Here is a 27273-nt window from a genome sequence, read left to right as displayed (position 1 = left end):
AATCATTCTCTGATATGCCAATCGATAATAATGGCTTCTCTGATCCAGGCAGTTCTAGGGCCAGGCAGTTAGAGCACCAGAAACATAAACAATGGAGTTTGGTTGCTAGCAGATGATTTGCAATTTTCTCATAGACGAACAGAGAAGAAGAGCTGAGCACAAGGCTCAGTATTCTTGGTATGAAGTGGGAATGTTTAGGTGTTTAGCAAAATGTTGTGTGCGCTTTACTTGCATGAAATAGTTTCAAATACATGACAGAGAGGAAGCTGCAATATTGAAGCCAATTAGAAATTTACACGTTGAAAGGAAACTATAACAGCAAAGCTAGGAATTTTAGAACAAGAAATTCATGCATCACAATTATATGAAGATCACAACCCACTTGCTCGAGTAATCCACGATATTGTTCTAAGTCATTAAATTTCTAGTTTCTAAGGAAAAAAGTGAACAAACGACCTACACGTATTCTCATTGAAATTTGCAATTCCAAGAAGCAGTTCCTGTAAGGTTTGTCCAAGTCAACTAGCAGCTGTTGTGCTGGTCCAACAATATGTTCAAGTACCTGCCATCATACAAAAACATGCACAATGTATATTATGTGAGGTCATGCCAACAAACATCGGAAGCAAGATTGTACATCCATAGGCAATTAATAGTCGTCACACCAACACACAAATCTTTTTGGGTATATTGTACAGGTTGCTTAGGTTTCCCATGGTAAATATACACGCAATTAGACTCTTGCTGGCCAAAGGCAGAGCTCCAACCAAAAAAATGGTCAGAAGATTGAAAGGAAATATTGTGCTATCAGGAACGCAAATGCACTTCATCTACAGAGATCCCGATAAAAGGACAATTAGCTATCAAGAGAGTATTTGGCCAAGGGCTAGAACCAAATTTGCAAAAGTTGCCAGTATTATTTTGAGGGCAAAAAACCAACAGAGAGGCAAAGCCACTTTCACATAGCAATGCAGACAAAATGCTTATTTATCCTCTTGAACAGGTGAACCCATGACAAACAGCAATAGTAAAAACGAGAATTGGAAAGGAATAAACACTAACTTCGCAGCATTTTAACACCACTTGCTAATCAGTAGTTCATTATTCATGGAAATATTTCAGCCAATCTTAGGTCGGGAATCAAACTCATGCGCTCACCTGCAATCGGAAAACAGTTCCACACTGCTTTCCTTACTATTTAATTTAACAATACAAAAATGCAACATCATTAAGATTTCCTATGTACCTCCAGAAGCTTGAAACTTCTTTTGAGTTTTCGAGATTTTTTTTTTTTTGACCATTCATACGGCGTCAAGCAAACTCCATGGACAATATTAAAGAACATGATAGCAGTTAAAAAAGAACAAAAATAGAAACCTACAGTGCGACCATTACTCCCGCCTTTGGATGCTCGGAATTGCAGCTGACATCACCCATCTTTTCCATTCCTCCCTATCAATAATCCCAATCATCCCAAGTTCCTTCTTATTAACCAAAAATTCATAATCCAACGAAAACTACTCAACTCAAACTACTTAACCCCTAAGCCAGATCGGCCAAGCACCAATATGAAATTTCATGTCGTATAGATTATAAATCCGGAATGCGGAAAAAAATGGATATTTTAACAAACAATTGAAGTGCGTGGGTTATACGCATTATTCATTGGCTCATTTCTCTATCAAGTATTCCTGTTAAATTTAGAAGCATAAGACCAAATAAAGAAACTTAACTACTACTAGCGATCCTGACAAGTTCGGCAGAAGGTACCGTGAGACAGCTCGCAACAAGCCCGCAAGTTAGCAGTCAAGTGGGATGTCAGTTGGGCTCCGGCCGTCAAATTGCACAGAGGCATCAGGGATTGAGCGCATCCCAGCTCGCCAGTTGTCCTAACCATTCATATGGTACGATAGAGATTTAAAAAAAAAAAAAAAACCACAGTTAATGATTTGGACAAGTATTTAAAAAAATTCTTTCAAGGTTTTTGCAGGACAAGATGATTTAGAAAATGGAGCCCAGAAGGAGACGAGGCGATAAACCTAGAATGGGCGAAGGAGAGGCGACGGGGACGGAGACGAAGGGAGGAAAGAGTTGGAGGACGGACGCGGGGCAGAGCTGGAGCTGATCGGAAGGTGGAGGCTCTCGCGGTGGAGAGGAGTGATCTGGAAATGGAGCCACGCCAAGCAGCCGCCATTACTGATATTTTTGTTAAGTTTCGGTCTGTTTGCACTCTGCAGCGGAAGCTGAGGGGAAGGACTGAGGATTAGAAATGCGGGCTGAAAGGGTTTTGTGCTGGGATTAGGGGTTTTAGCGTGGCGGGGAGGGTAAGAATACGGCGTTGCGCAAGCTCAGGAGTGTTTGATGTGGATTCGACTAGTCTTAGGATTTAAAAAATATTTTGCTTCTCATATATATATATATATTTTTTTTAATAGGGAGGAATTTTGCTAAAGACATGAAAGGCAGCGAAAGGAAAATAGATAAAAGGAAAAAGAAAAAAACCCCAATTTAATACTACTTGCGATCCATTGCGAAATCAATCACCACTAGATTAAAAAGTGGTAACTATTTCTGTTTGTTGGATTTTCCTTTGACGTTGAGCATTGCTACCGCGAAGGCTTTTATATAACATGTCACCACGACGCAAAGCATCAAATCCTGTAATATTCCAACTGATGTTGTGTAGTGTAGCTGCTGATTTAAATGTTGATCTTTTCCCTCAAAAGCAGATGTTGTGGCAAACGTAACGATGCATTTTATCCCAAATAATTTGAACTGCAATCTCTCAGGACAATGCATCAGTAGGCTCATGGCTACCACCGAGTAGGAATAGTATTATAACTGGGGATTATTCAACAAGAACTTAGACAGAGAGAACCAGCAAAAGCTCCCTTTTAGTTAGGTTCAAATAGTAGTAGAAATAAATATGACCAACTCATTCATTCCTATTCTCCCCAGCGAAAAGCTTATTCAAGAGCATGCGACCTCACACACTGCAAGTGCTTATTGAACGTGTAAACTGTGCCACAAGATAATGTTGTGGTGACAGAAGTCCCTTCATAATGTAATCTTTTTGTAACGTTGCGATCCTCAGACCAAAGGCCAACTGCATCAAGCTCTCCTCCGCTCCAGCACATGCTAACAGTCACACCGCCCCGCGCCTTCAAGCCTTTGACGCAGCCACTATCCCATTTATCTCGAGGTAGAGCAGGGAGCAAGTATAACTCTTGCATGGTGCTCTGAACGAGCATTTCTGCCAAGGCTGCAGAGAAGCTGATACCAGAATTTGCACATGTATGTTAGCACCCAAGATGATTTTGCTTAACATGGTTTGGAATGAGGAACGATTATTAAGCTCGGCCCGTTCTAAAAGGGTAACAGCACTCGACAAGCTATAATATCAAAATGAATCATTTCTACATTCGTTCAGAAACATAATCCTAGAAGCTTTTACCAGTAAACAGTGTGTGCTGAGACTACAGTGTTGAGAACTGCATGTCAATGTCAGTCTAGAGGTGCGCGTATGCTTACCCAAAGTTTGCATCAATCTGGAAAGGAGGATGTGCGGTAAAGAGGTTACTATAAAGTCCACCTTCAAAACTTTCCGGATTCTCAGGATCCACTAAATCAAAGAGATGCTTGACCATCTCATATGCATGCTCACTGTTATGAAGACGTGCCCACAAAGCAATTTTCCATGTAGTTGACCATCCTGGACCTTCTATCCCTGATCCAAATAGAAAACAAGTTGACAACTAGAAAGACTCTTTAGTACTCCACTTTTTTAGAAGATGCCGACGAGTATCATAATTAAATTCAGAAAACTGGCAGTTAGATAACAAGCCAATCAGCAAATCTGGCAAGCAGATGTCAAACATGTAGAACAACGATAACATTACTCAGCCATACGTGCCGAGATACTATAGAACTGCTTGCTGGTTCTTTTCTTCTTAATCTAAAATTCTTTAAAATGAATTTAGTTCTTAGTATGAACCTTGTAACTTGCCAGCATGCAGTGGCGGAGGAATATTATCATCCAGAAGCCAAGGTTACATAAATCCTATTAAGCCAAACACCAGATTTATCCCCCCATAATTCACAATGAAACAACTTTTACTTTCTTTTTTTCTTCCCATCACATCATATGCAAATAACGGACAAAACTCAATTAATCGGTTGGATCAGATCGAGTAACACTTCTTAGGAGGGAGGGGTTGGAGGTGACAAATGACTAGAATTAAAAGGAATCGAGATTCTGATTTCAATACATTTTCTGAAGAAGTCTCAATACAAACCTCTTTTCTGTAGTGATTTTTCTGCTGCTTTACAGAGGTCTGGAGTTTTCTGCAGAGTTATTGTATGACCAGGGAACAAGCCAAATAAGTGTGATAAATGCCTATGATGCACCTCAGGATCCTTGAAGTCCTTTGCCTGTCATCAGCATAAACAACTGAACAAACTCAACTTACTCTTTTGGCCAAAACAAACCAGTCTAGCAAGCATCAATCTATTCCAGCATAATTTTTAAAAATGTTCCAAAAAAAATAGAAGTGGTTCAGAGCATAACAAACCCATTCCATGATGGTTCCATCCGTAGAAATCTTGGTTGGATAAAGACGTTGCTGAGCATTATGAACTCTTTCAATCAGAATGTCTTTGCTCTTATCTAACACCTTCAAAAGTATTCTTAGTGCATTAATTACCGAGTGTTGCCACTTTTGGGATCAGGATGAAGTGTCTAAGGGTTTGGGGAGGGTAGGTTTTTTTGTTTGTGTGTGTTGGGGGGGGGGGGGTGGTGAAAAATGATGTACCTCAGCAGCAGATAAAATGGCAGAGAAAACTTCCCTAGTGATAGCCATGTCCATAGTTGAAGTATTGCTGACACTGGCAGGCTTACCATCAGGTGCAGTAAAATTATGCTCGGGCGAAGTTGATGGATTGGTTCCTAGATAACCCTCAGGGCCTTCAATCAACCAGTCCAACAAGAAAGCAGCACATCCTTCCAACAAAGGATATGCCTTATTTCTGAGAAAATCCTGACCAGAGAAAAATAACAGGAATTAATAAATAGTACTGTGAAATTCTGTTGTCCTTTATCACTACTAACTCGTTGCCAAGAAGACAACTTAAAACTTTCTCTACCAACATAAAAATTTAAGAATTTGTTACTATCATTTCACAGTAAAATAAACTTGCAACAATATTGCTTCTAAAACACAGTTATACCGGTGATGCGCAAAAGCCACAGGAAAACTATCTTTTCAAGGTTTGACAATCTCTAAAATGAAAGTTACATAAAGTATGAGGAGTTTAACCATGACTCAGAAAGTTAACTGGAGCTAATATGTTCCCTTCTGCAAATGTATCGATACAGAGAAATAAATGCTTTAAGATGTTAGCATAAAAATTCGTAACTGCCACTTCACTAAGTTTAAACATTTACCGGAAGGTTAGAAGCATACTCCAGGCAGCGATCCCAAGCCCAAAAGGCATTAGGGGGCACTGCACTTGAGGTAGCAACTAACTGACCCCAGAGAGAGAATAGAGAAAAAACTATAATCCATGAATTAGGTTAATGAAAAATATTAAAAGACAGCATTAGATGCTCATTAAGATGATACATGGAAGTTCCAGCATCTATCCGAGTGTGCCAAACATGCACCTTCAGAGCAAAGGCTCTTCTATTGTAAAATGAAACAGGAGAAGGAGGGCCGAACAGAAAATTTAAAATCCGTGCAACCATTCTGACTAATTGAAGAATCAAGCAATTAATGCTTAAGGAAGAAAGGTGATCACACATTTCTTACTTTGTCCACTGTATATGTATAATGCTCCCATAAATGGGTACACAACCATGCTCCACCCATTTGCCACAATGCCCACACCGGTTGACCAAAATCTGGGGATGATTTTGCCCATATGTCAGAGATCTGATGAGCAACCCAACCACTTGCTTGATAGTTTACCTGTATCATTCTGTAACTTAAGTACATGGAAGTTTTACGTGTACAGTTGAAAGAGAAATTTAAAGCTGTGCGTGCTTGCCAGCAATTCAACCACATAGTGCATCAAATTAAGAAAACACATCAAATAAGCCATCAGAGGCTCTTCCTAGTGAACTGCTCATACCAGTCACACTGGCGACATGAGACCACGCTAGCTTAGGGATATTGTTCACTAAAAGCCTCTTGGCTTATACCAGTATTTGATTGAATAAGATAATAAATTCACCTCATTCTCCATTCCCCACAACACAGTCACACAGAGACATGGGAGGGAGAGACCTCAAATCATTAACAAAATTTCCCAGTGCATGACAAGACATTTCCACTTGCCTTTTCCCAATACTAGTCATATAAAAAAATATTAGTCATATCATAACAAGTCTTCACGAACTAAAGATTGAAAGGAATCTAACCTTAGCAGTTTTATGTCCATTCACTGAAAGAGAAGATATATAATCAAATAAAGGCTCCTGGCTCTCCTTAAGATTGCAGGGAAGAGAAGGCCAATAGTTCATTTGTAGATTGATATTCAAGTGAGGAGCACAGCTGAAGATGCACAGCAGCAATGGTCTAATTAATAGCTTTCCCAAAAACTATCATGCAAATAAAGACAGAAGTAGAAAGGCCTACACTGAAACAAGCATAGATACTAATCATATAAATGCAATACATTAGGGAGAAAGGAATGCAGAACATACTCCCACGCTGGATGAATATCTTTGTTCCATATCCCTTGCAGGTTTGATGCCTGAGTTCCAGGGCGTGAACTAGAAATAAGCAGATATCGACCAAATTGGAACAGAAGCTCTACCAAAGATGGATCTTCATCTGTTTTAAAAGCTTTCACCCTATCTGCAGTTGAAATTGACTGTTTTTGACCTCCAGCCAAACAGTTATTAGTTAAGTTGCAGCCATTTCCTATTGAACTTTTGGAGCTTTTTGAGAGCTGCAGTGAGACACTATGAAAAAAATTTTGATAGTCGCTCACATGCCGAGAGTACACCTCAGAATAAGAAAATCTTTTTATTGAATTCAATGTGCTAAGAGCCTCAGAACTGGGATCGCGTTGGGAATCGGAAGGATTGATAAATGGGCCATCGAATGAAGATGATGCTGACAACATGATGATGGCCCAATCACAACCCTCAACATGAAGTTTCTTGCCATCTAAAACATGTAATGTACCCATACTACCACTGATCTGTAAATCAAGAAAAGCTGAGAACTGAATTCCTTCAGGATAGTCATCATCTTCTAGTGATTCAGATGCAATTCCTTTGCCAGGACAACTTCCCTGCATAGCAATCTGACTTTTACCGTTTGCATATGAACGGTGATGTAATTCACTGTCCAGCGATGCAGTGAAGTTCAAACGCCCCGGTTTGTTTCCAGAAATCTTTACTACTATTGCTTGATCTGGATAAGAGACAAAGTACTCCCTTGTAAATTCTACCTCATCTACTGAATATCTTACTGTTACTGTTGCAGTATCCAAGTCCAGTTCCCTGTGGTACGACTCTTTGTCATATTTAGTATGGGAATCGTCAAACTCTATCTTGACATCTCCAAGGGGTTGGTATACCTACACCACAAGCAATGCAATAAGCTATCCATGGATTTCAATAGAGATTTCTCAGCCAGGAGAAAAGATACAAAACCAAGATAGCAAGTAAATAAGCCATAACTACAAAACTGTAACTCCATTTAAACCCTAGCAGCATACCTCAAATGCAACATTGTCCTAAATTTGATGGCAATAGAAGTTCATTACCTAGCTGATAATAAAGTTTTCTACTTAACTAGTGACCACTCTTCCCCTATTCTTTGTGCCTGAATTAACCAACTCCTTCCACCCCCAAAAAAATATTCCAGGCCCTTTTTCTGTCAATAAGACTAGTGCGAACTACATTTTGGTGAATAATGCCCCGCCTTGAGCATGTCATTATATGTCATGGGCAGCATAGAAAAGGATGACATTACATGGCATTAAAGAGCTACGTATTTCAACAGTGAGTTAACAAGCTAAAGCATTAAAGGTGTGAATCGTGTATTCATTCCAGTCTGCAATATGGCGCCGAAGATCTCCTTCCATGCTTAAACATATTGAACTGTTAAAACTGCAACAGTTACTACACTCCATACTGAATTTTCCTCAGAAAAAAAAAATGTGTATGTCGAGGCAATAACGAAGGTTCAAAGTGGCTATTCCACTGCAGAACTTGCACTAAACTCCACATAGCAGCGGCAAAGAGAATTATTGTATCCTACTATAATTGTAGATTCTCATCTAAAAGGACTGCTAAAACAACACGAAAATAACTTAAAAAATTATGATCAAACAGTGTACCTCAGATGGTTCTCCCGATAACTGTGCTGCTGCACTGGTAGCTTCTGCATATTGGCCTTCATTAACAAGTTTCCTGACCTCAGCTAGCGCTTCTGGAGCATTTGGATCAGTGTAATCCCCAGGAATGCCCGTCCAAAGTGTGTCCTCTACATTCGAATATCCAAGACAAAATAATCAAATAAAATATAAAAGCAGAAACTTTTAATATTATCTTGTTCTGCTATTGCAACTGGGCTACCTGCCTTATACAATCACATAGAAATTGTTATACTGGATGACAGATATATGGGCCAGTAAATTCCAATTTCCACCGAAACCCAAAGCAAGTTGATATGAAGAAGCAAAAGAATTAGACTTCCCACTTTCCTCTGTCTCTTATAAATAAAACCATAAAAGCAAATAGCTGCTAACCAATAAGATAAAATTCAGGCACCCAGCAAAGTTAAGAAGACCGAGAGAAACCAAGTTGAACAAATAATCCATCCCACTGCCATATAGCCACTTTAATACGGTAAAAAGAAAGAAACAAGAAAAAGGTAAAATTCTGTAGTTCTTAAGAATCAGGACGTATAAAGGAAAAAAAAAAAAAAAAAAAGCTGCTAACTTTACCGTTAAGGTTGAGAACTTCGGCTGGAACACCCCCCCAGACCATAGCACCAAGACGACCATTACCAATGGGAAGAGCATCAGTCCAATACTTAGCAGGTTCATTGAACCTAATCTTAAGAGGGCCCGAACCCGAATTAGACCCTGTATTTGATGATGACAAAGTTGGGCTCCATGCATCTCTGTCACTGGGTTTCTTCACAAGAACCCATCTATGACCTTCTTCCATTTGACGAATTGGCGAAGCATCATGGACCAAAAACAATTCTAGACTAAACAGTATAGTCAAGTAGACAATGAAGTTAAAGAAAGCCACTTTTGCTTACTTTATTTCCCAAATATTTTATGTTTGAAACTTGATCTTTTTCAGAGAAATGGTACAACACTGGTGAGCCAGCGAACTGATGAGCGAAATCAGTGGATACAGGGACTGTGATAAAAGATACTAGATAAAGCGTCGGTTGGGGTTGGTAAACCGGGCCCGACGTGAATGCTGATGAGAAGAAACGAATTATGAAGTGACAAGGAACCAGGGACTAAGACATCACTTTCAGCAAGTCAAGAGAAACAGGACCCATTGCTCTGCATGCACGCGCCATATTCCGTTCCTCCTCCTCTGTCTCAACGTCAATCGCCTAGCTTTTGGCTTTATTATGCTTCGTCATAAGTTTGGGTCTCGTCTACTGGATGTATTCTCATTTTGCATTGATAATTTGGTTTACGATTGTATTACTAGCTGTAGTTTGTTCACCGGATGTTTGGATTATGGAACATCAGGATCATCGGTGTTTGTGTTTTAAAGCCTCTCTGGTTTTAGAGTACTCTCAACTTTCTAAGGTTTCTGATCCGTCCAGTTTGGAGCTCTGTGTTAAGTTCATACAGCTGAGACAACTTTCAATGGAACAAATTACAATTTCGGAAATGAACAAGCGTCTCACGTTACCATTCTTTTTATCCGTATTCTGTACCAAAGTCATTCAGGCGGAATCACACACAAATGTAACCAATCTTTGTGCAGGGTGCTTTGTTTAACGAATGTTGGAACAACCTGGTATGGGATCATTTGTTGATTTAAGAATTACAGGAGCATAGTTGCCAGTACAGGAAATGAACAACTGGATGACATTAGAACAAAATAATTCACACGAAGTCGTCATAAACATTTATATATACAGGGTAGAAACTGGGTCATGGGAACAAGACACGCCACGCTTCAAGTTAGCCTCTCATGTCTCCATCACATCATATGTTATCCATATTAGCATCAAGACGCCTAATAAGCCTTAGCCAGGAGGGACCAAAACATAATAATCAAGAGCAGCGCTACAAAATATATTATAATTGCTCCTATAGTTAACAAAATGGGGTCAACAGTTCACTATCGGATGCTTGATAGCAGATGCAACTGCTGCTCTGTCTAAACAGTTTGTATCACCACTGGATCATCCTCCTCATCTTTTGGATTAGATAATTTTTCATCATAAGGAGGCATAAGATCTGACTCATGCACTATCTTGATTCTGGTCTTCATCTGATCAAGCTCCATCTTAACAGATAATAATTGTGACATTAGCTGCTCCCTTTCCCTGATCCAAGCAGCCCTTTCAGTGTCATGTTCTTCTCGGATGAGATCAATTCTTTCTTGTAACCGTCTGCACTCACTGCTAATTTCATTGATCTCGTCCAAATGCTTATCACCAGTTGGAGAGAGATCATCAGCCCACTCAAAGAACTCACATTGCTGGCAATGATTGAAGCAGCATCATTTAAGTATGATACATGTGGAAGGTAGCAGACAACATTCTCACGCGTGAAAGCCAGAAAATGCATACTTACATCAGCAAAATCACTCTTAGGACAATTATAGAACAACCTAAACAGGTTTGCACGTGTTCTTGATACTCTTCGTCCTGCCGTCAGCCCACATTTACACTTCAGTTCAAAGCCTTTAGAACATTTCAGGTCAGAGACTTCAAGTGAACTCATCCTGCTAGTTCCTCAACCTGTAGAAACAACGAAGCGATATCATAATTCAAGCGTACTATTAAGACATCTTGGTGATTGTCTTTTTGATGAATTGATTTGCCCCAGCATTGGTTTACATTGAAGAAATTAGTGAAATTGTAAATATACGGTGAAACACACACGCCAAAACTAGTGCAAGCGTTTTCTGCTCTCTTTGAGGGTCGTTGTTGCATTAGTGAGACAAGAGACTAGTAGATTTATGTACTTGTTGAATAGGGGTCCGATTTAGAAGGAAAAGATAGAGGGGCCAAGGGTCCATTGTCCCTATTCCATTCCCTCCTCTTCCTCCCAAACCCCATCCCCCCCCCCCACTATTTTTCTCTCTCTTTTTCCCCTTCTTAAAAACCAATTATAGAATTACAATTCGATGAATCCACACTACAATCCCAATTTACAGCTTTACACCAACTCACCAAGGACCACAAACTCAAAAGTGAGACTATCAAATCAGCTCCAAATTTTCTACCAGTCTGCATTGCACCTAGCACGATCCTTACCAAGATTATAGTGATAGAAATTTGGCTCTCGTGTAACATCTTCCAAACGATCATTCTACTTCGACAACTTACCACTTGCATATTTACATAGTAGTATTACTGTATTGGTCAGACAAACACTTTAATTGGACCCATTGATCATCAACTTAAAAAAGCTTAAACCTACAAAGAAAACAAAGACATGAACAGAAGACATGAGCAGTAAATTTTGGAACCTTGGATGTGCATGTTTATGCTTAGTTGGGGCATCCATACGTGAAGGCTAATTACTACTGAAAACTAACCCGTTAAGCTGGTAAACTTGGGAATGGAATGATCAAAATCACCAAGAGTCAGCTTGCCCCGTCCTCCGTAAAGCCGAACTTCAGCAAGAGGAGGACTTTGGAGAGAACACGGACATGGTTGGCTAGTACAGGTTTGTAAAAAGCACCGACAAACCCAAAAAGCCCTTCACTTCACATGATCATCTGACGGAGCTTTGATTAAATGAACACTTGAACAGTTATGTCCCGTCGGGAGGCAGAAAGACTTTTTGGGTTTTGACAAGCCTGCCTGGGGTTGGAGGCTTCTAGGATTTTTTCCCTTCCATTTTTTTATTTTTCATATTTGTTGATCGCACGATTTTTTAACCTTCTAAAATTAGTGCTACGGCATTTAAAAAAAAAAAATTTTAGCTCTAGGGTAATTATTTTCTTTTCTAGTTTTTAATATTCTCTATTTTGGTCGTAAAGCCCCAAGGAGTTGCACGATAGCTCGATGCACCGTCTGGGATGCCATCAGAACCAGCTTTTCTCGTGGCCATCTTTGTCTGTTTCTACCTCGGACTTCACTTGCAATTCTAAATTGATTTTCTGCCGATCGCATTAATTTAATTTAATTATTGTGTCCAGTCAGTGTCAGTCTTTAATTCTATTTTTTTCTATGCCATAGGAATCTGAAAAGGCTCAAATGGAAACTAGTGGAGACTAAGCACCGTTGGTTTGTGACCATCACTAATGCATTAAAATTTGGTGAAAGTAAAAGTCAAGAGTTCAAGGGCTGGTGACCGTTAATGCATTAAATGGTTTGTTTGGATTGTGCATTATTTATTCAGTTTTATTTACTTACATCATCATTACAATTTTCAATACACCTTTTTATCTTTCCAATTACCTTTTTATCTCACATATATCACATCACAAAAAGTGTTACAGTAAAAATATTTCAAATAATCCCAAATAACTTACAATCCAAACAAACCCAGTTTGGCGAGATGAAAAACAATGTTTCAACTTACTCCCCACTAATATGCCACAGTCAAGGGTTCAAGGGCTAGTGACAGTTAGAGCTGTAAACGAACCGAATCGAACCGAATATCTCATGTTTGAGCTCTGTTCGTTAAGCAGTTCGAACAACGTTCGTATTCGTTCGTTAGTTTTCGAACTCCAAACTTGTGTTCGTGTTCGGTTCGTTAAGTAAAATCCGTGTTCGAGTTCGAGTTCGTGTTTGGCTAGTTTAACATAAACGAGCCGTTCGCGAACATGTTCGAAATGCTCGAATCCAAATTATTTTATGCTTTAAATATGCCATGCAAATTATTAATTATTCTTAAAAATAATTAAAGCACTAAGTGACTAAATTCTATTATTCATTGACTATATAACTAACATTAACATAAAAACAACAAATAAAACAAAGAAATTTGCCCTCCAAATATAAAAGTCCAGCCATAAAATTAACCCTAATATTTGTCAAATGATAATTATGTCTATGTTCACGAACGTTCGTTAAAACTCGCGAACATACTCGTGTTCGCGAACGTTCGTTTAGCATGCTCGCGAACGTTCGTTAAAACTCACGAACATGTTCGTGTTCGCTCGATTATTAATCGAACAAAAAAATTCGTTCGAACTCGGTTCGTTTAAAATTTCGAACGAGCCTTTCACGAACACGAACGAGTCGAAACGAACCGAGCTAACGAACAGCTCAGTTCGTTTTACAGCTCTAGTGACAGTTAACGCATTAAAGTTTGGTGAGATGAAAAGCAAGGTTTCAACTTACTCCCCGCTAATATGCTACTTTTAAATATGACCTTATTTAAAAAAATTCAGGATAGTGAGTGCACTACACATCCATCCGAAATCACTTCTAAAGTGGCAGCCCACGTAAAGTGTAAGATGGTAAGAGATAAGGTTTTAATTCTATTTCTTGTTTGGGTTAATTCCATTACACTTATGACAAGTTGTCGAGACTGTGCAATAATAAAAATCTATTCAAACAAAAGTTAATTTCTATAGATAGTAATAAGTAGGATCAAATCTACAGGAACTAAGAGTAATTGTTTTTTTTGAAATTCAAACTAACAAGAGGGGTGTTTTCGTATATAAATGATAATAATTAAACGATGCAAATAAAAACGAATAACCAACTAAAAATTAACGGCAAATTATTAAAACCAAATTAATAATAACTAAGCTTTAGCCAAGAAGTAACTTCAACAATGGTTCATCTAATTGATCATTGATGCAAAGGTAGTTTTCAATTAGTAACTGATAAATAAGTTATAACTGTCAAACAAGCGATGACAGTAAACTCCTCCTTACTGTGTCGATGATTAAGGTATGCTCGTTAATCACTACTCTAATCGAGAAACAATCTTAGGTGCGCCCGTAAGATTTAATTTCCCAATTGCCTTATATATTAGATGAATCCTATTCTAATCAAATAACATACTATCATGGTTATTTTAAATTAGCCCGCTTATTTTTCTGACACAAATCCAATCATGCCAGTTGTCACTATTTTAGAACAATTAATTCAACGTCCGAATCCAAGATACTCAATTAATAAATAACCATAAGCACTACAATCAGATAATATATACATACCAATAAATCAGATGAATAAATAAAATTAATTTGATTTCATAATTTTTAGATGAATCAGAACCTCCGTTATTCCTTGACTAGAAAAAGAGATTTAGCTGATCTTTGTTGGAACAATCCCACGCAAAATTTCAGAGATAATTGCCGCATGCATAGTCCTCAATTTGGATGACAAACCCCAATGAATAAGAATAAGGAAAAGCTACAAAATCAAAAGAATGATTAATGGTTGTTCATTCCCAATAAGTCATGCGATGGAACAGGCATATGAAAGAAAAAGACAAGAGCCGGCCATCCTAGTCTTTGATAATGAGAAAAACTAGAGAAAACAAAAAGATTGGCTACAAGGCCAAGCGGCCGTCTCTTCCCCTGATCATAAGATTCCTAATGACTACTAATTAATAATTAATTCGGCTTCTCACTTGGACAACCGAAACTAGAATTCTAATTAAAAAAGGTAACTCCAAGAATAATGCCAATTGTTTTATAAATAAATATCTAAAAAAATGATAATTTTCTAATATTCTGCCAATAATCAACGTAAACCCAATTTCGAATTGGAAAACCCATGCTTGACGATCAATTTTACAAAAATTACCCCTTTTAAACATTTTTCGCTCCAACGCCCTACAAGTAGCACCAAATACCAAATATAAATAGAATCCATTAATTAACAAAATATTTGGTACAATAAAAGAGGGAAATAACTGTAAAATTAATGAAAAAAATGCAACCTATCAACTTACTTGGTAAAATGTTCTTTGCCACCTTGATCGTTCAATTGCATCAATTTCCTCCTTGTAGTTTTACATGTTTTCGAAACGAGTACAATTGGTACGGAATGCCCAAATTATTGAATGAATTGGTCATGTCCAAATACTTGATTTTATGTACAAACCAATTTACCCCCACGCATGATCTCTAGTTGACTTACTAAAAATATAACCATTAATTTTCAAGTGATATTTCATAACACTACTATTATCACATGTTCTCTGGTCACTTCTCTTTCAATCTACTATAGCTGTACTATATCTTGTTAAAATTGTAGGTGATGTGTGACTTTCTTGATTGTCCTTGTTATTGACTCTTTTACTACTGAAAATAGAATTATGTTGAGGTGATTAAATCAGGATTCTAGCTAAGCAAGAGAGATGATGGTTCATGGAGTTAACGTCTCCATTCTTTTTTTTTTTTTTTTGGAAACCCAATGATTTTACGTAAAGGTAATTTCATCTTTTCACTAATTATGTGCTTCGCAGACGACCAATTCAATGGAAAATTGGATACTCAATGCCACAATTGTACCTAATTGGGAATCAAATAATGTCACAAGAAGAGATTGATGCAATTGAATAATCAAGGTGGCAAAGTGAGGAAAGAGCATTTCTCAAGTAGGAATTTTGGAATTAACCCTTGCTTTTTCTGACAAATAAGTTCCAGTCCATCAACCTGTACCCCAACCCCAAGCACTGCAAACAATGCTTCTCTCTGGCACAAGGCCCAAGCATTGGCCCAGGAATTGTGTGGAGGAAACATGGATGTTAGTCGGACTTAAAATACCGAAAAACTCCAGAATGCAATTTACAATTGGGCAGGGAAGTCTAGTGCACAATGATATAAGAGGTACTAAAGTACAAACATATAGTAGAAATACAGCTCCTAAGGTTATTTAACTGATTAGTGTTTGCCAGAAGAAAAGCAACTAATTGAGCATTTGGGGACCAAGGTATTACACGCTGTCTCATATTCTTTCTTTCTTTCTTTCTTTCTTTGTTTTTTTACAGTAAATTTTATATACACCGACAGTGTATATACTATCATTGTTTGATTCATGACATATTCAACTTTTGCGTAATTATCATGAATCAAACGATGATAGCCTATACACTCTCAATATAAGAAAAATTAATCTTTTCTTTTAACCCTCCCATCCTTTTCGCCTTCTTCAATTGCCGACACAAATTCAAAAATATTTTAATAATAATTTGTAATATCATTTACTTACTTCAGAAGTGTATTTTACAAACAGGAAAGCATCTTAATCAAGATCCTTTGACCACTCTAGAGTCTAGAATCTATATGGGAGAACATGCTACGGCATGCTAATAGTACACCACAATATGAAATCTCTCCTCCCCACACCCCCCCCCCCCCCCAAAAAAAAAAAAAAAAAAAAGAAGAAAAAACTATGAAATCTGAGCACTTTTGCAATGGACCATATACGCCTTATATACACCTCCCTTGCTACGTTTAACTATATTTGCCAGGAATTAAAGGTAAATCGACCTCATCACACCACTCAACGCATTTCGTCTCATAATATGAACTCTTTACGTCATTTGGCCAATAAGTTAGCCAAACCTGACCACCAATTCTCCATTTCAACACACTCCCTTCCATTTCCTTGTTCAATCTCCACCCTACTCCTCCATTCCCACCGCAGCACTCCTCGCCGGCGAACACCACCCCTCCACTCTTGGTAAACGCCCTGTTCCTTCTCATGAAACTATTCACCGCAAGATCATTTTCACGACCCCCAGTAGACGGCTTCCACGTGGCAACCTCCTTTCCAGTTGTATTGTCGCATAACATCCCATCAAAAATACCTGCATTTCCTTCCACGTCTTGGTCCCACCTCCAATTTTTCATTTTTGTTCTCGTTGCCATTCTTGCCACCCCCATCACCTTGGGTGTTGTTATCTCTTCCCCGGAACTGCCCTTGAAGATTTTTTGGATTTCCACCTCCCTCTCCACGTTGCCCGTAGACCGGCCCAAACTCAAGCCGCCCACGTAACTGGCCCCAATCTCGGGCCCAACCCAAACTCGAACCCGTGATGGAAAATGCCTCTCGTTTCTCAAAACATCATCATCATCGCCCGACTCCTTGCTCTTGAATCCTAGCTTTACAACGTGGAGGCGAATGTTGTCCACAAGTGCGTGAACTCGGATAAACGCATCACAGAATTCCACTTTGTACTCCAGCTGAATAACAGCCTCCAGCTGCTGATGTCCCAGAGAATATCTTAGCGCAGATTCTTTGGGTTCAATCACGGGAAACTGATGCATGTTAGGATTTCGATTCGATGTTGCGCAGTCCATGGCTGTGACTGGAGTGTAGCCTTTCAGAATCCACAGCCCATGAGACTCCGTTGCGTATGAGAAACCAAGACGATGAGATGCAGAAGGCGCTAGCGCTTTTAATCCTGCCTCTAGGCCCCCGACTTGACGGAAAATCAATGATTTTGCCAGCATATATCCGAAAGCCCGCATGAGACACAGCTCCACGTCGGTCCCTACTGAAACAAAGAAAGTTCTCAAGACCGGCGCCTGCTTGCACGAGAATGCACCCAAGTTTGGAGCGAGTAATGAATGGAAGTATAGAGAACCGACTTCAGATGGTGCGTCAAACACGCATATCCAGAAAAGTCGGGCGAGGAAGATGAGGTGGAAGAAGCTTGAGAAGGATTCTGGGGAGTGCGAGTCCAGAATCCATGCAATGGGCTCGGGTTTGAGCTTCTGGAGCTGTGAGCGGGGACAGGTGCTGTCGTGGGCATTGGGTGAACGGGAGATTATCTCCTGGAGGAGTTGGAGGACCAGAGGCAAGAATGGCTTGTCTTGAGCAAGGTGACACTTGTCAGAAACCCAGAGGGTAGCAGTCGAGGCTTCAGCCTCTGTACTATCAGAGTACTTTTGGAACACGACTGAGAAAGTTAGCGATACTTCCGAGTTGGGCTCAAATGTTCTCTCAGCTCTGAGTTGAATCGACGTCTGGGTTGAGTTGGAGATTGGTTTGGAACTTGTGAGTTGATAACTGAGTGAGGTTGACTCGGCGAACCAATCTTCCGAGTCGGGAAGTTCACAAATCCATGACCATATATCCATGCTTTCTTGATGAGCGGTCAGTTTTGTGGTTTCCATATCTTTGTTGCCGTAAGGCTGTAAGTAGGGTTTCGGCGGGTAGAGGAGGAGTGACTGCTGAAGAGCCATGAGGTCATATATACAGGGAATGAGTGAAGGAAGTACAGCCACCTTGGAGACAGTTTTGTCCGCGACGTGGGTTGACTTCATCCGAATCAAACTGGTGGTGGTCTCGGGGGAGACTTGTCGATTTGAGGTTTTCATTTCCCTGCATTGATTGCTGGTGATATTTACATGTGATTATCTTTTCTTTTCTTTTCTTTTTTGCCATGTATAGTTTTTGTGGTCTCAGCATTTGAAATGTACTGGGATTGCATTAGATGATAGAACATAGAAGCACTTGTACTGGATTGTTAGCAGGAAAAATCACGCAATAATAGTAACATTAAAATCTTACAAATAATAAATAATAAGAAAAATTCGGGAGGAAACAAAATATTTTGTTTCAATTCGCTAATTTCCCTCCGCTCAAACCTAGGACTCCGAGTGCTGAAACAGAGAAATATAACCACAAATCCTATTCTAATTACAATACCAAAACATAATTCAACCTATCTTCTAAATCAATTTTGACACCAAATTCTAATCTAGTTACCAAATAAAAAATATAATATCTTTGCTTTGGATCTCGGATCTCACCCGTCCATTTCATATTCGAGGTAAAAATCTTATTTTAGACTTTTTCTAATACTCTATTCTAATATTTTTATATCTTACCTAAATCCATTTACACCCCTACTCTAATTTGCTTGCACCACAGGGACAAATTGATTTAAAATGGAGCTTGTGAGGCTCATCCCCCTTGGCATACAACAATTTTGGATGCCAAAAGCATGTTAATACTTATTTTTGTTTTTTCTTTTAAGAAGTTAATAATGCTTCACATACATGGTGCGTTTTTTTATCTGCGCTTTGAAATGGTTGGATACGGTTTTGCCATAATTTAAGCTTGCTCAAAGATGAAGCACTCCAACGTTTGCCTATGACATGGGTCGGGCTGCTTGACTAAATTGAAAGGTCTAACATGGATTAAGCCCAATTCCTATATCAAGGACGGTCTATCCCATACATGGGGAGCGGGCCTTCTCTACCCCACCCATGCGAAAGAAACATTTTACCGTTCGCGATTTAGCTTTAAATATTATTGCAGCATTGCAACAAGAGTTTTGAAGGATGGTTTGTAGCAAAATGCAGAAAGCTTTAAGAGCCTACGGGGAAGTGCTGAGGCTGATTAGGCGACTTCCGCAGGACACTAGAGGTTACTATGCCAAATATGCCCGCGAAAACTTCGTCAACTACCGAGATGTCGACCCAAAAGACACCCAAGCTGTCCACGAACTCCTCCAACGCACTTATGCCCATTCCCTCTGGGTCCTTAACAAGGTAAACGCGTATCCACCCATACGTTGTTAAACTAAATTCCCATGTCCATGTCTACATTAACTGACGTCAAGAGCTGATTTTTTTTTTTCCTTTTTTCTGGGGTGTAGTATTCAGTGGATCAATCCGTGGCTGAGAAGCTGAAAGGTGTCTGTGAGGCCTGAGTTTTTCCCTTGCATACGAAGTGTTTGATGTAACTGCCCACAGACGGTAGTTAAAGGCTCGTTTTCGTGTTAACAATAAGTGACGTTTGTCTCCTATAAATTCGAGATGAACCTCTGTTTGATGTAATTACCCATCGGGTTTGCTCCATTGCTATGCTTCCCTCGCTGAAGTTCTCGATTCTTATAATCGGAAAGTTCTCGATTTCGTCCAAGTTTATATTTTCACTTATTTATTACCCTTCTTCTTTGGTTGCCATGGTGGAAACTTTTAGGTTCAAACTTCAAAGGTGCTTTGATGGGAGACGGAAAGGAGTCTAATTAATTTAGCACGTACCAATTTTATCATTTAAAATGATCATTTTATCCTTAATTATTTTAAAGAAATTTTTTTATTTAGTGTGTTTATACTCAGAATCAATTTTAAATTTATTTTTTTATTCTTTTTCCTTCATATTGCATTTTTTAAATTTTTTACCAATAAAACTGTAGAACTATCACTATTGCTTCTAATTTCTATTATAATTAAATGTTGAATCAGTGATATTTTTTAACGAGTTAATTTTATATGTAATATAATGTTTATGCTGATCTTTGTTTTATATTTTTTGGTATTAAAATTAACAATAAATCAAAAAGAAATGGCCCAAAATCACAGTTAAGTTATGATAATCCTATTACTCGAAAAATTAATAAACTCTACATGAACTATTTCAACATTTTCTTTTCTAACTTATAAATCTAAATTCATAATAAAATACTATCAAAAAAATTCTATCATAGTGATAAAATTATTATTATAATTATTTATCAAATAGTATGTATGGACATGAAAAATTTGGCACCCTTTCCTTATAAATATAATAGATAATCTTATAATTGTAAAGAAAAATAAATTAAAACTCATTACATAAGGGTATTTTTGGATCTTCATTTAAAATTTTGACCAATTCAATATTATTTTAAAGTTTTGTTACTAAAACTATCAAATCAAGGGAGATAAGTATAATTGTTAGAAACATCAGGGGACGTTTCTGAAATTAGTCTAATTTTTGTAGAAGTGGTTTGAATTTTGAGTTGTTTATTTACATAGTCGAATCGAGATGAACTTTTTCACGTAGGGCATGAATACTTTGAATTTTTGACATGTAAATTTTACATTTTGTATTAATTAAATCAATATTAAATTAAGTTTGAAAGTTTAATGGACGCAAATTGCGTTCATATTTGGTTTGAATAATTAACAAATCAACTTCAACTAAATCCTCATTGAGCCAAAATTTGAATATAAAACGTATATTTAGTTTAAATAATTGGCAAACCAAATTTAGCCAAACTCTCACCATACCAAAGCAAGATGCAATTAGTGTCTACTCTTAATTTTCTTACGAGGAAAACTGTGCGTTTGGATAGTAGATTATTTAAAATAATTTTAAAAAATATATTATAATACTCCCTCCGTCCCACTTTGATAGTCTTGTTTTCCTTTTTCGTCTGTCCCAAATTATAGTCTACTTTCCCATTAAAAAATGTAGTAATCTTTCAAATTATCTAAAATACCCTTATTAAATATCTTGTTATTAATACATTGTTATTAAATACTAACCCACTACATTGAATACATTAAGGTTTTCCAATACTAACCCATTAGCTGTATCTGATATTAATTGGCACTCTTCGTGATTAGCATAAGGATATTTTAGGAAATTATTAATCTAAATTTATGTTTCCAACCAAATTAATTACACTTTCTTAATCTGTGTGAAAAAAAAAATCAAAACTAACGAAACGGGACGGAGGGAGTATTTTTTGACGTGTTATATGTTAATTAAAAGGGCGAGCGTGCTGATTAACTAGCGAGTAAACGATCAGAACGGTGTGGAGTTCTAGAAGACCCCTCCCCCCCCCCCCCCCCCCCCCAACAAAGACCGGATTAGGGAGTTGCTGGGAGTTGATTTCGTAGCTCTCATTTTGTACCCCTGTTAAGCGGCGTTAGAATTCCCTTTGTTCCAAAAAAAAAATAATTATTAAAAAAATATATTGGTGACATAAGTAAGTAAATTTTAACAAATAATTGACAATCCAATCACTCTATTAATTATTGAAAGTGTTTATAAATATCGCTTAAACATAAAGTAGTAGCATGAATGATTATAATTATGGAAATCTTGAACGAATGTAACGAGCGTGGGATACTGTGTTTGGAGATTAACAAAGAACGATGGACGCAGTGTCGGAGGAACACGTCAACCAAGAACCAGATGTTTTGGGAAGGTTTTCGTTTTGTTAATATTTTATTATTTTCAGAAGAACTGAAAAAACAAAACCCTGTCTCCATCAGTCATTCTGGGCGACATTTCCCGCTTTCCCAGTAAACTGTTCCACACGTGTCAATTCTGAACGTCCATCCGCCACGTTTCAACCAAGTGTCCTCCATCTATGTGATCACTTCTCTTCTTCAATTAGCTCAGCTGCTCCATCATGGCTTACTTGTCAATTGTCATCTCTGCATATATATACATATACATATATATATATATATATATATATTTTCAATTTTAATTACACACTACTTATTTGTTATCACGTAAATATCAAAATCGAGTCTTCTGATCCAACAAAAGCATAAAGTTTGTAAGAAGATTTGAAAACAGAATAGTAATAAACCGGGGTAGGCTGCAGAACTCTTGGCCTGGGTTTACTCGGTTTCAGAAGATAATAACGAGCTCGATGGAACAAGTTCGTAGATTTGAGTGTCGCTCCGTTACCTTCATTAGCACAAGTTCACGTGTCACTACTAAATTTCACGGCCCTTTTTTTTTTTTTTTGTATAGTAAACAAGGGAAGTGTATCTTAGGGAAGCTTGATAAAAATAATGGTCAACGATAAATAAAATAATTAAGAACATAATAAACTCACTCTGAAAATAATATAATGTTTCAAAATGAAGTGAAGAGAGAGAACTATTACTCCAGTAAAATTATCCATTTCGCGTAATTAATGAAAGTGAAATTCCACCATTGGTTGATTTTAACAGTGACACATGGACATCCCTTTCATTAAATAAAAGAAAAAGGAGAATATTTATGAAGATTAAAATGGATGAAGCATCATTAAAATGGAACGCATTTACTAGTAGTGGTTTTTCACTGGAGACAAAAGTTTAGGTTGGATTGCAAGTTTTAGTAAAAAAAAAATTTTTTTAATATAATATTTCATATAATGTAAGGATATTTTAGAAAGATAGTTACCTAAATTTATTCTTTCAATAAAATTAACTATCTTTTTTAAAAATTGTGTGAAAGGAAAAAATCAAATATATTAAGGTGGGAGAGAGGGAGTGACCGAAATGGACTTTAGATTTGGTTAGCTTACTCCTTGTTTCATTAGTCATTCTATGCTTTTGGCCTTTAATTTGATCGCATTTAACTGACTTGTGTGCTGTCACGTCTACACGCCTCTGGGGTGTATTTAGCTGTGGAGAACTATCGTAATGGAAGCTAAATGCAGGTCTACTAGCTACAATATGCTGGAAATTGAAATTATTTCACGACCTTCCACAGATTTTATAGGGATAGTAATCAATAGCTAGTGATTAGTTAATTTAATAGAATACGAGAGGTTCTGGAAGCTGGAACTCGAGCAGTGATTTTCCATTTTGGAAGTATCTGACGGCGCAACAAAAGAAAACAGGGAAAGGTGATTTTTTTTTTTTTTTTGTGTGTAAATGAAAGGGTTTAAATCCGGGACCTTTTAGTTGCACTTTCTTTCACCGAATTATTCAATTTATCTCTCTCTAAAAAGGATCACTTTCTATGTTATTTCTATTTTTATGCTAACGTATCTTAAAAAGGACCCAACTAAGTTAGAAGGGATTAAATCACCATTTAATTTAACTGAATTAGAAAGAATCGACAGAAATTGAATTACCATCGAGTCTAGAAAAAATCAATGGGAACTAAAAAATATGTATTACATACTTGTTTAGATTTGAAAAACCATGTATTAGTGGCGGCACATAATAAGAGACAATGATCGAACCGTTAACCTCTCACTCAGTGTCTTTGCAGTGGTCAACAAGTCAAAGAGCCTAATTCACTTATTGAAGAGCCAAAAAATGACCAAGCCAAGAGGTACTGAAAGTGTGTATGAATAACAAGTTTTTTTAAAAATATATTATTATTTTATTTGTATTATAAATATTTTAATTAAATAATTATTTTATTTTATATATATTACATCATCAATCTTTATTTTTTTTTTTCTTCGGAGAAGGTTTTACTCGTAAATTGCTGCCTAATTTGCTTTGGATGAATAAAGCACAAATTTTCTCGGGCAAGGTGGGGTCTGAAGTTTGACCGCGACGATAAAACCAAAGTCTTGAAATGCAAGTAACGGCCGTAACGCCAATCGAAGGTCTGGACTCTGGAGAGAGAACAAACCAAACTCCGCTTGATGCTGAGGTAGAAGATTTATTATACTAGTAATACAACTAGTAATTTGTGTCCAGAGCAGTCAATGAGTAATTGAGTAGGACATTAGTAAGATTTAAAAGAGCACAACAAATGCAAATTTAACTCCTCAAGCAATTACTGTCCTATTAAAAAAAAACAAAACAAACAAACAGCTAGACAATTAATAGGCTCACCTAAACTAATTCTGTCCGCTTCACTTTTACACACACAACAGCAGCTTCCGTCGTTATCTCCTATAAGCCTATAAAACACACACACACACACACACACACACACTCACTTGCCTCTCAATAGCCTTTTCATTTCAGCGCTTCTTTTCCTTTCTTTATTTTTAGTCCAAGCTGTAAAATCGTCATCGAATGGCAGGTGGGGATGATGGACTCGAAGATCACGATGATCCTCTCGCCGTGGGGAGCTACTCGAAACTCCTCTTTGCCGAAGAAGTCGCAGATGATCTTGACCCAGATGTCTGCTTCAATTTTACTACCTCCTCATTTTCATCCACTCCTCCCAAAATGCTCTGCTTTGGTGATGAAAATAGTCAAGACTTTGATTTTACTTTCGAGAAAATTACTGCAAAATTTGCTCAAAAAAGTGGAGGAGTGACATGCAGCGATTCATCTTCCGCCTCTTCAACGACTGTAAACAGCAACATCACTACTTCTATAAGCAAGACCAACGTTAGCTCTTCACAAAAATCAAACGTAAGTAGTTTTGCAGTTTCTCCCGTCATTCTTTTAGCCGCATATATGCTAACTGTAAAAGAACAAAAAAAGGGATTTGGGGGGGTGGGGGACATCCTTTTTCGGCTCTTATTCTTTTCTCTCTCTCTTATTCCTTTTTTTTTTTTTTTGGGGTGACTGAAAATTTTAAGGCCAATAATGGGCTAGCTAAGATATTGATTAAGCTACCCCAGACCTTGCATGTCTGGATTTTGAGGTTTGTCTTGTTGTGCAGAAAAAGAGAAATGTGTCAGGGGCTATTGGCGCTGTCAACGATGAACCAGTTCAGAACTCAGCCGTCGGTAATGTAGCTCCGGCGGGAAGCCAGACAAATTGTAAGAAAAAGAAATCTGCTGATAACTTGATTGAGACGGCGACGGGGCATGGAAAGGTCAGACAACCCCGAAAGAGGACTTGCATGTCGAGGACACACACACACACTAGCTCATCATTTTTTGTATTAATCAATATTGTGCTAAAGATGTTTGTTCAAATTAATTTGTGTGGCATAGGTCAAAAAAGAGAAACTTGGAGAAAGAGTCATAGCTCTCCAGCAACTCGTTTCACCCTTCGGCAAGGTTGATTTTAGTTAGTGTAAATTATTTTATTTTATTTTTTGTCAATTTTCATTGTAACAAAAAGGGTTTTGAATTAAAGCATGGAGTTACTTATGGGAAGAAATCTCTGATGTTGCATTTTGGATTTTGCATCGTGTTGTACTTTTGGGTACAGAAAATTGAAACCATATGTTACTAATACTAACGTACTCGCTCTGATGGAGCGCTGCAGACGGATACGGCATCAGTACTTCACGAAGCGATGGGTTACATCAGATTTCTGCAGGATCAGGTTCAGGTCTTGTGTTCTCCATACTTGCAGCGTCTGCCTTCCTCGCCCCGTTACTTGCTTGTAAGTACTCGCCCAGCATATTCCTGGTACAAGCTTCTTGTGACTTTACCCTGGCCCCTGGCCCTGGTTTCTCTGTCAATTTTCTGGTTTTGATGACTGGAAAATTCTAACGTATTTTTTCGGGTTGGCTTTGTTTAATAAAGTCTTGAGCATGTACCTTTTAATTGGTTAAACACAAGGAATGTTGTGGTAAGCTATTCACTGGGAGGGAGTACTTTTCTCTGGAGTTTATATTGAATGAAAACGCGAAAGATGAGACGCTACACTATATTTCATTTTCACCACCAATTTGTTGGATCTAAGGGGGAAAAAGTGAACCCGCCACTCCTACTCGAGTACGTACCACACAATGACATTCAGCAATGTCGTCATTGGAAAATTGACGCCTCCTGCTGTAATGTCATCGTATAGGATTCCTTTTCATTGTAAAAATCATCGAAGTCTTACTTGCCTAAGTGGTGCAAACACCAGTGAAGTAAAGATGAAGAAGTTCATAGGTAGTATATAGCTTTGTAGCTTCCCTGGGTATGGTTGGTTGGTTGGTTAAATTAACTGTACTATGGTCGTGCGCCCCTCCAAAGGGTATCATAACCGTCCTCTTCTCTGTGAAAAACAGGAAAAAGGTGGAGAATGCAAGGAAGGCGAATCAACGACGGATCTAAGAAGCAAGGGGTTATGTCTGGTCCCAGTAGAGCTCACGCTACATGTGGCAGAGACTAATGGAGCCGATTTTTGGTCACCGGCTATGGTCAACAAGTAATCATCAAACCAATAATTAAGTAGGAGTATGAATTTTTTGTATGGATGGACAGATGCTGCAAACTTCATAATGTTGATAAGCAGGGGAAACAGAAAAAAAAAATGGCTGTAAACTGTTGCCCGGATGAAGAAAGAAGTAAAGGTGGTAGGATGTAGCAGTAGCAGTAGCAGTAGCAGTAGCAGTACATGGTGCTCGTAAATCACTAGAAAAAGAAACAAAAAGGTACATGGTAGGTACTCGCAGTTATAGGATGGCAAATTAGGCAAGCAGGAGCCTGTGAGTTCACTAATTTTGTATTGTCCCATCATACGGAGCTATTGTGAAAATCTTATGACTCACTGTAGCCAAGTCATCCAACCAAAACTCGAAAAAAAAAGGGCAAAAAGACCTCTTGCATTGCCGTCGTTGTACTTGTGTGTTTTCCTTATTGGGTTAATGCGTACGACTTGCATAGGCGTATCCTATGTGTATTATTACCCCCAAAAAAAAAGTAGTAATTGAATGAGAAATAAATTGTTTGTCGAGGAGGTCGGGTTTGTTTGGATTCCTCAATTTTTGAAATTTTTTTTATATATAATGCTATAATAATATATAAATCAAA

General features: G+C 37.9%; 5 protein-coding genes across 8 annotated transcripts; 2 read left to right on the top strand and 3 right to left on the bottom strand.

The window, feature by feature from the left end:
• Positions 1 to 201: 201 nt before the first annotated feature.
• Positions 202 to 9618, bottom strand: LOC113726489 (alpha-L-fucosidase 2). 4 transcript variants are annotated; one of them, XM_072074823.1, is made up of 13 exons: positions 8962 to 9618; positions 8353 to 8498; positions 6704 to 7587; positions 6419 to 6551; positions 5808 to 5966; positions 4812 to 5036; positions 4572 to 4673; positions 4296 to 4431; positions 3532 to 3727; positions 2040 to 3273; positions 1734 to 1889; positions 1382 to 1452; positions 202 to 562 (listed from the first exon to the last, which is right to left on the bottom strand). In XM_072074823.1, exons 1-10 carry the CDS (start codon positions 9185 to 9187, stop codon positions 2967 to 2969), a joined length of 2514 nt encoding a protein of 837 aa, XP_071930924.1. In that variant the 5' UTR covers positions 9188 to 9618; the 3' UTR covers positions 202 to 562; positions 1382 to 1452; positions 1734 to 1889; positions 2040 to 2966. The 4 variants fall into 4 exon arrangements, with proteins under 4 accessions (XP_071930924.1, XP_071930923.1, XP_071930926.1 ...); XM_072074822.1 differs by having other exon boundaries at positions 1771 to 1889; XM_072074825.1 differs by lacking the exon at positions 1382 to 1452.
• Positions 9619 to 10097: 479 nt separating this feature from the next.
• On the bottom strand, positions 10098 to 12080 carry LOC113726488 (uncharacterized). Its single transcript, XM_027250234.2, has 3 exons — positions 11765 to 12080; positions 10795 to 10961; positions 10098 to 10699 (listed from the first exon to the last, which is right to left on the bottom strand). The coding sequence occupies exons 2-3, from the start codon at positions 10942 to 10944 to the stop codon at positions 10376 to 10378; spliced, it is 474 nt and encodes a 157-aa protein (XP_027106035.1). The 5' UTR covers positions 10945 to 10961; positions 11765 to 12080; the 3' UTR covers positions 10098 to 10375.
• A 4517-nt stretch (positions 12081 to 16597) lies between these two features.
• Positions 16598 to 18469, bottom strand: LOC113724013 (uncharacterized). Its single transcript, XM_027246967.2, has one exon. It carries the CDS (start codon positions 18467 to 18469, stop codon positions 16598 to 16600), a length of 1872 nt encoding a protein of 623 aa, XP_027102768.1.
• Positions 18470 to 19335: 866 nt separating this feature from the next.
• Positions 19336 to 20021, top strand: LOC113722555 (LYR motif-containing protein At3g19508-like). Its single transcript, XM_027245838.2, has 2 exons — positions 19336 to 19648; positions 19756 to 20021. Exons 1-2 carry the CDS (start codon positions 19439 to 19441, stop codon positions 19807 to 19809), a joined length of 264 nt encoding a protein of 87 aa, XP_027101639.1. The 5' UTR covers positions 19336 to 19438; the 3' UTR covers positions 19810 to 20021.
• Positions 20022 to 24549: 4528 nt separating this feature from the next.
• On the top strand, positions 24550 to 26812 carry LOC113722546 (uncharacterized). Its single transcript, XM_027245830.2, has 5 exons — positions 24550 to 24985; positions 25239 to 25394; positions 25516 to 25581; positions 25793 to 25912; positions 26529 to 26812. The coding sequence occupies exons 1-5, from the start codon at positions 24641 to 24643 to the stop codon at positions 26670 to 26672; spliced, it is 831 nt and encodes a 276-aa protein (XP_027101631.1). The 5' UTR covers positions 24550 to 24640; the 3' UTR covers positions 26673 to 26812.
• The last annotated feature ends 461 nt before the right edge of the window (positions 26813 to 27273 follow it).

Source organism: Coffea arabica, chromosome 2c (genome assembly GCF_036785885.1).
Source record: "Coffea arabica cultivar ET-39 chromosome 2c, Coffea Arabica ET-39 HiFi, whole genome shotgun sequence".
In the NCBI taxonomy this organism is placed as follows: domain Eukaryota; kingdom Viridiplantae; phylum Streptophyta; class Magnoliopsida; order Gentianales; family Rubiaceae; genus Coffea; species Coffea arabica.
This window is presented reverse-complemented; position numbering and strand designations above follow the sequence as displayed.